Raw genomic sequence first — 14,370 nt, forward strand, 5'->3', positions numbered from 1 at the left:
ATAATGTACTGATTTGACACACTTAAATGTGTTTTTTGTTTTTTTAAGATTTTATTTATTTATTTGACAGAGAGAGAGAGACATCACAAATAGGCAGAGAGGCAGGCAGGGAGAGAGGGGGAAGCAGGCTCCCCTCTGAGCAGAGAGCCCGATGTGGGGCTCGATCCCAAAACCCTGAGATCATGACCTGAGCCGAAGGCAGAGGCTTAACCCGAGCCACCGAGGCGCCCCGACACACTTAAATGTTGCAAAATGATTACCACCATAACATTAGCTGGCATCTCCTTTGTGTCACATAATTACCATTTTTTTTAATGAAAACATTTAAGATTTACTCTCTTAGCAACTTTCAAGTATATAATACAGTACTGTTAACTATAATCACCATACTAACATTATCCCCAGAACTTATTCATCTGATACCTTGAAGTTTGTATACTTTGATTAATATCTCCCCATTCCCCTACCCTCCAGCCCTTGGTAATCACCACTCTATTCTCTGCTTCTATGAGTTTGGCTTCTTCATACCTTTTTTATATCTTCCATATATAAGGGGTATCATATAGTTATTTGTCTTTATCTGACTTCTTTCACTTAGCATAATGCCTTGAAGATTCATCCACATTGCTGCAAATGTGCTTTGCTCAATTCCTAATTGGCCTTTTTATTATTGAGTTATGACAGTTCATATGAGTTTTACTACCATGTACAGAGTATTTTATACTCATTTATACATGAGATAAAATCAGCAAGGTTAAAACATTATTTGACCACTGTCACAAAATACTGAGTGAATAAGAATGCTTAAAACTCATGTCTTGGGGGGCGCCTGGGTGGCTCAGTGGGTTAAAGCCTCTGCCTTCAGCTCAGGTCATGATCCCAGGGTCCTGGGATCGAGCCCCACATCGGGCTCTCTGCTCCGCAGGGAGCCTGCTTCCTCCTCTCTCTCTCTCTGCCTGCCTCTCTGCCTGCTTGTGATCTCTGTCTGTCAAATAAATAAATAAAATCTTAAAAAAAAAAAAAAAAAAAAAAAAAAAAAACTCATGTCTTGGGGCGCCTGGGTGGCTCAGTCAGTTAAGTGTCTGCCTTTGGCTCAGGTCATGATCCCGGGGTCCTGGGACCCAGTCCCATATCCGGCTACCTGCTCAGCAGAGAGCCTGCTTCTCTCTCTCCCTCTGCTGCTCTCCTGCTTGTGCTCTGTCAAATAAATAAATAAAATCTTTATTAAAAACAAATAAATAATCAGGGTGCCTGGGTCACTTAGTTGGTTAAGTGTCTGCTTTCGGCTCGGCTGGTGATCCCACCATCCTAGGATCAGGCCCTGCAATGGGTTCCCTGCTCCTCGGGGACCCTGCTTCTCCTTCTCCTGCCTGCCATGCCCCCTGTTTGTGCTCTCTTTCTCTCCATCACATAAACAAATAAAATCTTTAAAATAAATAAAATAAAATAAAATATTCATGTCTTGGTTCCCTGGTGTTTTTCATTACAATTCTGCTGCTCTTGTAAGATCGTAAGTTCTAGATCTTATTAAATAATAAGGTTTTTCAGTTTTTCTGAAATGCTAACATTGGACTAGCTCTTGCTACCCTTCAGAAAATAATAAAATCACAAATGTTAAGCCCAAAGTACCACATACTATATGCCCTAGAAATACCGAGATTTGAAATCTAGACTGGACAACATCCCAACCTAATTTGATACTCAGCAGCGCCTACTCCATGTTATGGTTGCCGTTCACCCAGCACCTTCAAGTCCAATGTCCACCAACGTGAGAGAGATACTCAACTGAATATTCTGTGATAAACAGAAAGCTAATAAACCAAGAGGAAGTTTCTCCCTCATTTTAATTTTTTTTTTTTAAAGATTTTATTTATTTATTTGACAGACAGAGATCACAAGTAGGCAGAGCAGCAGGCAGAGAGAGAAGGGGAAGCAGGCTCCCTGCTGAGCAGAGAGCCCGATGTGGGGCTCGATCCCAGCACCCTGGGATCATGACCCGAGCAGAAAGCAGAGGCTTTAACCCACTGAGCCACCCAGGCGCCCCTCCCTCATTTTACTTTTATATACATTCCAATGGGAATAGTTCTATCCAGTCTATATCTATTTATTGTTTTTCACATACATTTTTATTTATTTTTAAATTTTGAGAAGCTGTAACATACTCATGGCACATTAAAAGAAAAAAAACACCACCTCTCTGCAATGGCAATAATATTACCGATAGATAGGGTTTCTCGATCTCAGCACTACTGACATTTTACACTAAATAATTCATTGCTGGGACAGAGGAAAACAGTTCTGTGTATTGCTGGATGTTCAGCAGTATCCCTGATTCACCACCCACTAGATGGCTATAGAATTCCTTCTATACTTTTGACAATCAAAATGTCTTCAGACATTGCTGAATGTCCCCCAGGGGCATAAAAGTCCCAGGTTTGAGAATCACTGGCCTAGGAAATTATACAAAGATTAGTCATATGTCATGAGTTATAGATAGCATTTAATTCAAATTATATGGTCTTATTTACAGAGTTTGATTTGAATTTTAATTTAACAACAAATTTATTCAGCAATTACTATGTACTAGACACCATAGAGAAAGACAAAGATTTGAAAAAAAAAAACATGGTTCCTATCCTCATAGTCAAGTCACATAAAACATAAACTCTAAAATGTTTAAATTTAATTAGAACCCAATTAAAAGTCTGACCTAATTATAGGTGATTCTGAAATTCTATATTAGGAAAAGACCAATCATAAGATAACAAAGAAATCCACAAAAAATAAAGTTCAGAAATATGCTACATCCATTCTGTTTAAGTGACTCCACCCTTTCAAAGTACAGCAAATACTAGTCAAAGGCAGCTGCTGTCTCTAAGGTAAATCACTGCCAGGTAGATCTCCTCATCTCTGACCTCTCCCTGCTTCAATCTGTTTTCTGCTCTGACCATAATTAACTCTCTCAAACAGATCTAAGCATTCCATTCCCAGGCTTATTAAAGGTCTTTGATAATTCCCAAATGCCTCAAGGGTGAGGCTAAATTCTTCAGCATGACAGTCTAGGCCCTTCAGAATTTGGCCTCGTATTTTCTAGTTTCATGGCTATACAAATTTCATAGCTCATGTTACTTTTTCAGCCTGAAATCATATGCATTCTTTTTCCAAACAAGTTTCTACTAGTCCTTCAAAGCCCAGATCAGTGGAATGCCCTTTATGAAGACTTGGATTTTTGTAGCCAGAATTGACTGTTCCTCCTTTTGAGCTCTTCTTTGTATATTCTATGTTTCTGTGTGTGTGTGTGTGTGTGTGTGTGTGTGTGTGTGTGTGTGTATGTACAATATTTAGTATTTAAATAACTATTATCTAAGGTCTACTATGTTTTAGGCATGGTGTATTATCTGTAATTCTCACAACTAGGACTAAGAACTTCCTAGATTCAGATTCAGAAACTTCTCAAAATTAAAGAAATCAGGGCGCCTGGGTGGCTCGGTCGTTGAGTGTCTGGCATTGGCTCAGGTCATGATCCCAGGGTCCTGGGACTGAGCCCTGCATCAGGTTCCCTGCTTGGCAGGAAGCCTGCTTTTCCCTCTCCCACTCCCCCTGCTTGTGTTCCCTCACTCGCTGTGCCTCTCTCTGTCAAAAACATAAGTAAGATCTTTTAAAAAAAAATTAAAGAAGACACAGATAAAAGGAAAGATATTCTATGCTCATGGATTCAAAGAATTAATATTGTTTAAATGTACATACTACCTAAAGCAATCTACAGATTCAATGCAATCCCTATCAAAATTCCAATGGCATTATTCACAACAAACAATCCTAATGTTGTATGGAACCACAAAAGACCCTGAAGAGAGAGCAATCTTGAGAAAGAACAAAGCTGGAGGAATCATGCTATCTAACTGCACACTATATTACAAAGCTATATTAATCCAAACAGTAGGGTTTCAGGATAAACAGACACAAAGATAAATGGAACAAAACAGAGAGCCCAGAAATAAACTCACATATACATGTATAGAAAATACATGGTAAATCAATTTACAACAGAGGAGTCAAAAAATACACTTCGAAAAGGACAATCTCTTCAATAAACAATGCTGGGAAAACTGCAAAGCCATATGCAAAAAGAATGGAACTGAACCCCTATCATACACAATACACAAAAATTAACTCAAATGGATTAAAGTCTTGAATGTAAGACCTGAAACCAAAAAACATCTACAAGTAAACATAGGTGGCAAGTTCTCTCTTTTTTTTTTAAGATTTATTTATTTGAGAGAGAAAGAGAAAGAGCAAGGAGAGGGGCAGAAGGAGAGGGAGAAGAGGATCCTCAAGCGGATTCCCCACTGAGCTCGGAACCCACTGCAGGGCTCAATCCCAGGACCTTGAAATCACAACCCCAGCCTAAACCAGGAGCCAGACCCTCAAATGACTGAGCTGCCCAGGTACTCCAGGTGGTAAGCTCTTTGACGTTATTCTTGGCAATGATTTTTTTCAGATTTGACAGCAAAAGTAAAGGCAACAAAAGCAAAAATAAACAAGTGGGACTATATCAAACTAAAAAGCTTCTGCATAGCAAAGAAAACCATCAACAAAATGAAAGGCATCCTAATGAATGAGAGAAAATATCTGCAAATCATATATGTGATCAGAGGTTAATACCTAAAATATATAAAGAACTCATACAGCTCAATTAAAAAAAAAATCTGTGGGGTGGCTCAGTTGGTTGGCCATCTGCCTTCGGCTCGGGTCATGATTCCAGGGTTCTGGGATCGAGCCCTGTGTCATGCTTTTCCCTCTCCCTCTCTCCCTCCCCAATGTTCATACCCCCCCCAAAAATAAATAAAATCTTTAAAAAATCTCATTAAAAAATAGCAAAAGACCTAAGTAGACATTTTTCCAAAGAAGACATACGGATGGCAAACAGGTACACGAAAGGGGGCTCAACATCATTTATCATCAGAGATACACAAATCAAAACCATAATGAGATACTACCTCACATCTGTCAGAATATCAAGTATCAAGAAGGCAAGAAATAAGAAGTGTTGGCGAGACTGTGGAGAAAAGGGAACCCTTGCATTGTGGGAAGGTAAAGTAGTGCAGCCACTAATGGAAAACAGTATGAAGTTTCTTCAAAAAAATTAAAATATATAACTGCCATATCATCCAACAATTCCACTTCTGGGTATTTATCCAAAGGAAATGAAAACACTAATCCAAAAAGATACATGCAAACCCATGTTCACTGCAGCAGTATTTACAATAGCCAAGATATAGAAACAACCTAAATGTCCATCAATGAATGAAGAAAATGTAGTATATATGTGTGTGTATTTATAAATAGGAAATTATTCAGCCACAAAAAAGAAAAAAATTTTGCCATTTACAACAATACGGATGGACCTTGAGGGTATTATGCTAAGTCAAATAAGTCAGAAAGACAAATACTATATAATCTCACTTGTATGTGGAATTTATAAACAAAAACAAAAACATCCAAGCTCACGGATACAGAGAACAAATAGGTGGTTGCAGAGATAAGGGGTTAAATGGGTGAAGGGAGTCTACAAACGTCCAGTTACAAAATAAATGTAAAGCATAATGACTATAGTTAATAACACTGTATTGCACATTTAAAAGTCGCTAAGAGAGTGTATCTTAAAAGTTCTCATTATGGGGCGCCTGGGTGGCTCAGTGGGTTAAGCCTCTGCCTTCGGCTCGGGTCGTGATCCCAGGGTCCTGGGATCGAGCCCCGCATCGGGCTCCCTGCTCAGCGGGGAGCCTGCTTCCTCCTCTTTCTGCCTGCCTCTCTGCCTACTGTGATCTCTGTCTGTCAAATAAATAAATAAAATCTTTAAAAAAAAAAAAAAGTTCTCATTATAAGAAAAAACTTTTTTTATAACTGTACGGTAATGGATGTTAACTAGACTTGTTGTGGTAACCATTTTGAAATATATATAAATACCAAATCATTATATTGTACACATGAAACTAATATACTGTTACATGTCAATTATACCTCCATTTAAAAAAAAAAAAAAAAGAGCTATTGTGGAAATGAAAAAAAAAAGAAAGAAAGAAAGAAAGAAAAGAAAAGCATTCTGGCTGGCTCGGTCAGTAGAGCCTGTGATTTTTGATTTCTTGATCTTGGGGTTGTAAATTTGAGCCCCATGTTGGGTGTAGATATTAGAAGTGCTCAATCACTATATTATACACCTGAAACTGAAACTGGTATTACACTATATGTTAATTAAGAGAATGTAAATAAAAACTTTAAAAAAATCTTAAAAAAAAAAAAAGAAACTTGTTCAAAATCACAGAGCTAGCACATGGCAGAAGTAGCATTTGAGTCCAGGTATTCTAATTCCATAGTCTGCATTCTTACAGTCTAAATTCTATATTACTATACTACCTCCTTAGCTTAGAGCTTGATTAAAAACCATATAAAATTCTCTCCAACTGAAAAACAGAATATTTGGAATTCAGGTTCAGTTAGTCACTGCTCTCAGATATGAAGTTACCATTTATATCCAGACTAAACATTCAAATATATTCTCTGAATAGTAAAAAATTAGATTATCATCCTAATATTATACTAAGTTATTAGTAACAGCCCATACCAAAAAATAAACCACAATGAGATAGAATTTTAGCTTGGAAATACAAAATGCATCAAGATATTAACTGACAGCCTGACTTCCTTCAATAATTTGATTGAGAACAAAGATATTTTTGAAAGAGGACACATTAGTGTCCTCTTGAAACTTTGTGGAAAATTAAAGGTTTCTCCTAGAAACATCAATACAATTCATAAAATAAAGAAATCATTATTTGAATTTTGGTTCTCCTCTTGCTTAAACATACTACACAGCTTTTTAAAAACTAAAGCAAATTAACTCTTTCTAAAATTGTTTGGATATTCCTAGCTAACCAAGAACATATACATCATTACAGAGCTACACTGAAAATAAAGAGCAATGTTAGATCCAAACGTATAATCTAAAATGACTTACGTTTTCATTTCTTTTGAGAAGATCATCATCATTGTAAAGAGGCAAGCTGGTCACCATCCATCCAGTGCATAATTTAATGGCGCCCATTAACTGTGGACTCCCTGCAAACACGGCTGCAACTGGAGCTTGCCTTCTGTAAAGAGACACACAGATTTACACACTATTTAGATCACTGATTTATACCAACTCTGATATAGCATGCAACTCAACAATGTATTGTACATTTGAGTTTCAATATCAGCTTTTACTTCATTTACAAATTCCTTAAAAAAAAAAACTGCGCACTTACTATGTGCCAGGAACTATTTTGAATGCTGAAAATACAGAAATTTTTTTAAAGCAGGGATAAAGATGAGGTCCCTGTTTTTGAGAGAGACTGTAAGGACAATAAACATATAGGCCAGGTGGTAATAATACCACTAAAAAATATGCAGGGTATATATAATGACAGGAATTGACTACTTTATATAGTGTGGTCAATTCACTGGTGATAATGTGAAATCTCAAATTTATCGTTCTGCGAATATTAACTACCACAGCCCAAATTCTTCCCAATCCATCCACCTTCCTGCTTCTTCCCTACCTTTACCATATACCTGTCTTCAGATAACACATGTAGTTCTCCACTTTGAACCACGATCCAAAGTCCCAGACAGATGCCACTTACAAAACTAAAAGCAGATCCTGAAGGATTGCTCCAATGTCTTTACTTATTTAATCACTTCCTATATTCAACATTAACCTACACAGTATAGGAACAATGCCAAGCTCTGGAAATAAAAGGCAGCATATAACCATTGTCCTCAGGGCATACCCAGTAATAGGGAAACAAACATGAAACAGGATAATTACACCATGGTAATATATATGTCTGACTGCCTGATGCACAATGTTCAATGTTCAGGACCCTGTGCTGGTTTTGAAAATATTGTGATAAATCACAAACCCAGAATCAATTTCCTCTTTTGTTAATAACAATGCAAAGCTATACAGTCAGTGTTCCACAATGGTAAATACAATTCACAGAAAATATTAACGGGCAATAGTTAAGAGTGATCAAAAGAAAACAATTTTTAGACATATGAAGGGTGTATTTACAGCAACAAGACTTTATGATAAGACCAATTCTCATTTCTATAAATCTATTCCTCATTCTAGAAACATTTTTGTCTCCCCCCCATATTTTCCTGGCTATTTTTGATAGTGTTTCATTTTTTTTTTCATGTTTTAGTTTCTTCTTCTATGTCTTAAATAATTTACAATGTAGTTCATTTTATAATGTCTATCCATGGGGTAGACTAGTCACAAAACGCCTGCAATGATTCTTCTCCCATACCTATGCTCTCGGAGCAAATGCTGGTCTTGGTCATGTGACCTGCTTTGGCCAACAGAACAACATAAAGTGAGCAGAGACTTTAAAAATGCTTGACATTGGGGCTCCTGGGTGGCTCAGTGGGTTAAAACCTCTGCCTTTGGCTCAGGTCATGATCCCAGGGTCCTGGGATCGAGCCCTACACCGGGCTCTCTGCTTAGCAGGGAGCCTGCTTCTTCCTCTCTCTCTCTCTGCCTACTTGTGATCTCTGTCTGTCAAATAAATAAATAAAATTTAAAAAAAAAAAATGCTTGACATTGGCATCTGTGTTCTCCTGCTGCTCTCTTGGGAACTTTACAACCACTACCTTGTGAATGAACCCAGGCTACATGGCTGTATGATGAGAGACCCATGACCAAGTCAATTCCATCCCTTCAGCCGATACCTTTAGACACATGAGAGGCCATGCCAGGCTACCCATTCCTAGATCAGCTGGCCCAGACCAGAAGAATCCTCCCCACTTCCCTGACTCAGCTGACTGTCAAAATGGTGCAAAATTACAAATGTTTATCATTTATAGCCACTAAATTTTGTGATAGTCTATTATGCATCAAAAACTGACATAAACAAGTTTTATTATCAGAAATTGCTACAGGTCTGGGGGATCTGGCTGGTGCAGTCAGAAGAGCATGCAACTCTTGATCTCCGGGTCTCATTGTGTGTAGAGATTACTCAAGTAAATACATAAATAAACAAAAAAAATGGCTAGAGGTCTAATTCTGTTGTTGATCTCAAACAACAGCTAATTTTTACTGTATTAGACTGTTTCCTCATGTGTTTTATAATTTGAGAGCTCATCTTCATGAAGTCTTATTTGTAGAAACCTGTGTAGCCTGGGTTGAGAACATTAACAGATACTCCAAACCACCCCAGGACCACTTTTTATGATACTTTCTTGACTGGGGGTTTCCTGGATTAAACAAGTATAACTTCAAACTGCAAACCCATGCGAATTCAGATCCAGTGCTACAAATTCAAAGGAAAAACTTTTTTTGACCAAAAGCTGAAGCCAAGGAAGACAAGCTTTCTAATCATCTGCTTCTAGCACTCCTGTTAGGTTGTTAGTCTATCCTTTCCCTGATACTGTAACCCTCTGAGGGTCCCTTAGTTATGTGCATGTGTTGGGAGAGGGAAAAAGGTGTCTCAATTACAGTTCCCTGTATCCACATATCCACTGGCCCAAGACCACATCTCTGGTCCTATGTGGGCATTAAAATGTGCATGGGTATTAAAACTAAAATTTTAAGTTTTGGTAAAGTTGGTTACCAAGACTAGCAATCCACCACTCATCCACTTCCAACCCAGGGCAAAAGAAGCATCATCTTGACTATTCAAAGGAATATTTGTTCATTTATACTCCACATTTCTAGGTGTTTGATGGCAAGATCTCAAATTTCAAACTTACAATGCTATATTTTCTTTTTTAAGTTTTTTATTTATTTAAGTAATCTCTATACCCAACATGAGGGTTGAACTCACCACCAAGAGATCAAGATTCACATGCTCTTCTGACTGAGTCAGCCAGGTGCCTCACAATGCTGTATTTTCAGTGAAGAATTCAATTAGAAAATTTGAATTATAAGTCAATAAAAAACTAAATATCCCTAAAAGCATGGAGGTAAAATTCTGAGTTTTATGAGAATGGAAAAGCATTAATTTATTATTTCCTCCGAATCAATTAGATAGCATGCAACAATTATTAGTTTAACAACAGTCTTAAAAGCAGTTCAATTCTTACTTTATCCAGGTCATAAGTTCCACTGTATCTGGGTCATAAAATTCTTGTAGTTCCATTAATTCTGTCATTAATCTTGGAAAAAACTAAAATGCAAAACAAAATTTCCAAAATGTATAGATGTATATAATCATGTATATATGCAGAAAGTTTAAAACTGTTACACAGTATTTCAAAAGACTAAGAGACTAACATAAGACAAACAGTATTTAAACATTTTTCCGAGGGGAAAAATGTCATGGATCTTTTTACTTCCTTTCAGTGAGCTGCTCTTCCCTCTCAGTTACAAATAATCTAAATAATCTATTTTAGGGGCATCTGGGTAGTTCAGTCGGTTAAGCATCTGCCTTCGGCTCAGGTCATGATCTCAGGGTCCTGGGATCGAGCCCCGCATCTGGCTCCCTGCTCAGTGAGGAGTCTGCTCCTCCGCCTCCCTCTCCTCTACCCCTGCCCCCCAACTCAGGCTCGCTCTCTCTCAAATAAATAAATTCTTAAAAATAATCTATTTTATGTTTAATTTAATGCCTAGACTCAATAAATAATTTTCTCATTACCAATCATCAGCTATATCTTTCATGCACACACAATTAATTTCAATTAGCTTCATGTTACATTACAATAAACTAAAGGATTTAAAATATTTTATAAATATTTAAATTTGGAGTTGCCAAAATATTTGTTTAAAAATTCCAGTGTAGTTAACATACAGTGTTATATTCATTTCAGGTGTACAATATAGTGATTCAGCAATTTCATATATTACTCAGTGCTCATCAAGTTAAGTATATTCTTAATCCCTTTCACCTATTTCAACCATTCCCTCACCCACCTCCCCTCTGGCAACTGTTCGTTTGTTCTCTATAGTTGAGAATCTGTTTTGTTCTGGTTTCTCTCTTTTCTCTTCCTTTGTTTTATTTCTTAAATTCCACGTATGAATGAAATCATATGGTATTTGTCTTTCTCTGGTTGACTTATTTCACTTACCATTATACTCTCTAGATCCATCAATGTTGTTGAAAATGGCATGATTCCATTCTTTTTATGGCTACATATTATTCCATTGTAAGTGTATGTGTATATGTATATGTATGTGTGTGCATGTATATACATACATGCACCACATTTTCTTTATCCATTCATCTGTCAATGGACCCTTGGGCTGTTTCCATAATTTGGCTATTGTAAATAATGCTGCAATAAACATAGGAGTGCATGTATCCCTTTAAATTAGTGTTTTTGTATTCTTTGGGTAAATACCCAGTAGTCCAACTGCCGGCTCATAACATAGTTCCATTTTTCATTTTTTGAAGAAGCTCCATATTGTCTTCCACAGTGGCTGCACCTGTTTGCATTTTTCTTTTTTTTTAAGTTTTTTTTTTTTTTTTTTTTATTTGACAGAGAGAGAGAGAGCACAAGCAGGGGGAAGAGTAGGCAGAAGGACAGGGAGAAGCAGGCTCCCTACTGAGAAGGGAGCCCAATGTGGGGCCCAATGCCTCAATCCTGGGATCAGGGACCCAGTCAAAAGTAGATGCTCAACCGACTGAGCCACCCAGGTGCCCCACCAGTTTGCATTTCTACTAACAGTGTACAAGAGATTCTATTGAGGGATTCTATTTTTTCACATACTTGCCAACACTTATTTCCTGTGTTTCTGATTTCAGCTCTTCTGACAGGTGTGAGGTGATATCTCCTTATGGTTTTGATTTGCATTTCCCTGATGATGAGTGATGTTGAGCATCTTTTCATGTGTCTGTTGGCCATCTGTACATCCTCTTGGACAATTATGTCTTCTGCCTATCTTTATTAATTTTTAATTTTTTTATTTTAAAGATTTTATTTATTTATTTGACAGGGAGAGAGATCACAAGTAGGCAGAGAGGCAGGCAGACAGAGAGGTGGAAGCAGGCTCCCTGCTGAGCAGAGAGCTCAATGCGGGGCTCGATCCCAGGACCCTGAGATCATGACCTAAGCCGAAGGCAGAGGCTTTAACCCACTGAGCCACCCAGGCGCCTCATATCTTTATTTTTTTTTTAAAGACTTGTTTTTTTAGAGATTGAGCGAGCAAGAGTACAGCGGGGGAGGGGCAGAGGGAGAGAGAGACTCTCAAGCAGACTCCCTACTGAGCTTGGAGCCTGACACAGACTCAATCCCAGGACCCTGAGATCATGACCTGAATTGAAATCAAGAGTCAGATGCTTAACCAACTGAGCCACCCAGGTGCCCCAGTTCTTATATATTTTAGATACTAACCCCTTATCAGATACATCATTTGCAAACATCTTCTCCCATTCAGCAGGCTCTCTTTTTGTTTTGTTGACTGTTTCCTTTGCTGCTCGGAGCGTTTTATTTTGATGTAGTCCCAATAGTTTATTTTTGGTTTTGTTTCCCCTCTCTCAGGAGACATATCTAGAAAAAAGTTGCTATGGCCAATGTCAGAGAAATTACTGCCTGTGTTCTCTTCTAGGATTTTTATGTTTCAGGTCTCACATTTAGGTCCTTAATCCATTTTGTGTTTATTTTTGTGTATGATATAAGAAAGTGCTCCACATTCATTCTTTTAGCTGTCCTGTTTTCTCAACATCATTTGTTGAAGAGACTTTTTCCCATTGCATCTTTTTACCTCTTTTGTTGAAGATTGACTGACCATATAATTTATAATTGTGGGTTTATTTTTGGGCTTCCTATTCTGTTCCATTGGTCTATGTGTCTATTTTTGTGCTAGTGCCATACTGTTTTGATTACTACAGCTTTGTAACATAACGTGAAGTCTGGAATTGTAAGACCGCCAATCTTGTTTTTCAAGATTGCTTTGGCTATTTGGGGTCATTTGCAGTTCCATATAAATTTTAGGATTGTTTGTTCTAATTCTGTTGGTATTTTGGGAAAATGCTGTTGGTATTTTAATAGAGATTGCATTAAATGTGTAGATTATTTTGGGTAGTATAAACATTTTAACAATATTTGTTTTTCCAACCCATGAGCAAGGAAAGTCTTTCCATTTCTTTGCATCATCTTCAATTTCTTTCATCATTGTTTTATAGTTTTCAGAGTACAGGTCTTTCACCTCTTTGGTTAGGCTTATTCCTAGGTATCTTGTTATTTTTGGTGTAATTGTACATGGGACTGTTTTCTTAATTTCTCTTTCTGAGGCTTCATTCATTATTGGTGTATAGAAATGCAATGGATTTCTGTATAGAGATTTTGTAGTCTATGATCTTATTGAATTCAATTATCGGTTCTAGTAGGTTTTTTTATTTTTTTAAGATTTTATTTATTTGAGACAGAGAGAGAGCAAGCATGAGCAGGGGAAGGGTAAAGTGGAGAGGGAGGGAAAGTAGACTCCCTGCTGAGCACAAAGCCATACACAGGACTCAATCCCAGGACCCTCGGATCATGACCTGAGCTGAAGGCAGAGGCTTAACCAACTAAGCCACCCAAGCACCCCAGTTCTAGTAGTTTTTTGGTGGAGTTTTTAGAGTTTTCTATATATACTATCGTGTCATCTGCAAACAGTAAAAATTTTACTTCTTCCTTACCAATTTGGATGTTTTTTTAATTCCTTTCTCTGGTCTGACTGCTATGGCTAGGACTTCCAACTTCCAGGACTATGTTGAATATAAATGGAGAGAGTGGACATCCTTATCTTTTTCCTGATTTTAGAGGAAAACCTCTCAGTTTTTCATCATTGAGTATGATATTAGCTGTGGGTTTTTCATGCCAAAATACTTTTTTTTTTAATTTTTAATTTTTTATAAACATATATTTTTATCCCCAGGGGTACAGGTCTGTGAATCGCCAGGCTTACACACTTCACAGCACTCACCATAGCATATACCCTCTCCTGCCAAAATACTTCTTAATAATATCACCTATTTATTCAGTAATTTCCTTTGACAATTATAAACTGAATTTTAAAAGCATTGGACTACATGCATCACATGGCATTCTAAAAATGTCTTGGCAGGGCACCTGGGTGGCTCAATGGGTTAAAGCCTCTGCCTTCAGCTCAGGTCATGATCCTAGGGTCCTGGGATCGAGCCCCACATCAGGCTCTCTACTCGGTGGGGGGCCTGCTTCCTCCTCTCTCTCTGCCTGCCTCTCTGCCTACTTGTGATCTCTGTCTGTCAAATAAATAAATAAAATCTTTAAAAAAAAGTCTTAGCTCTCTTTTTAAATGTTCCTACTGATAAAAAACTAAGCATACTAATAGCACATTTTATGTTGTTAGAGTAGTGTCTCAATATA

At 37.5% G+C, this 14,370-nt stretch overlaps 1 protein-coding gene across 4 annotated transcripts in view; it reads right to left on the reverse strand.

The window, feature by feature from the left end:
- The window catches only part of DPY19L4 (dpy-19 like 4), a 70,551-nt gene that overhangs the window by 7,452 nt on the left and 48,729 nt on the right, over window positions 1-14,370 (reverse strand). For all 4 annotated transcript variants that reach the window (XM_047726166.1, XM_047726167.1, XM_047726168.1 and 1 more), the window contains 2 exons: window positions 10,129-10,211; window positions 7,019-7,151 (listed from right to left, as the gene is read on the reverse strand). In XM_047726166.1, coding sequence (XP_047582122.1) covers window positions 7,019-7,151; window positions 10,129-10,211 — 216 coding nt within the window. The remainder of the gene's footprint in view (window positions 1-7,018; window positions 7,152-10,128; window positions 10,212-14,370) is intronic.

Source organism: Lutra lutra, chromosome 4, assembly GCF_902655055.1.
Source record: "Lutra lutra chromosome 4, mLutLut1.2, whole genome shotgun sequence".
In the NCBI taxonomy this organism is placed as follows: Eukaryota; Metazoa; Chordata; class Mammalia; order Carnivora; family Mustelidae; genus Lutra; species Lutra lutra.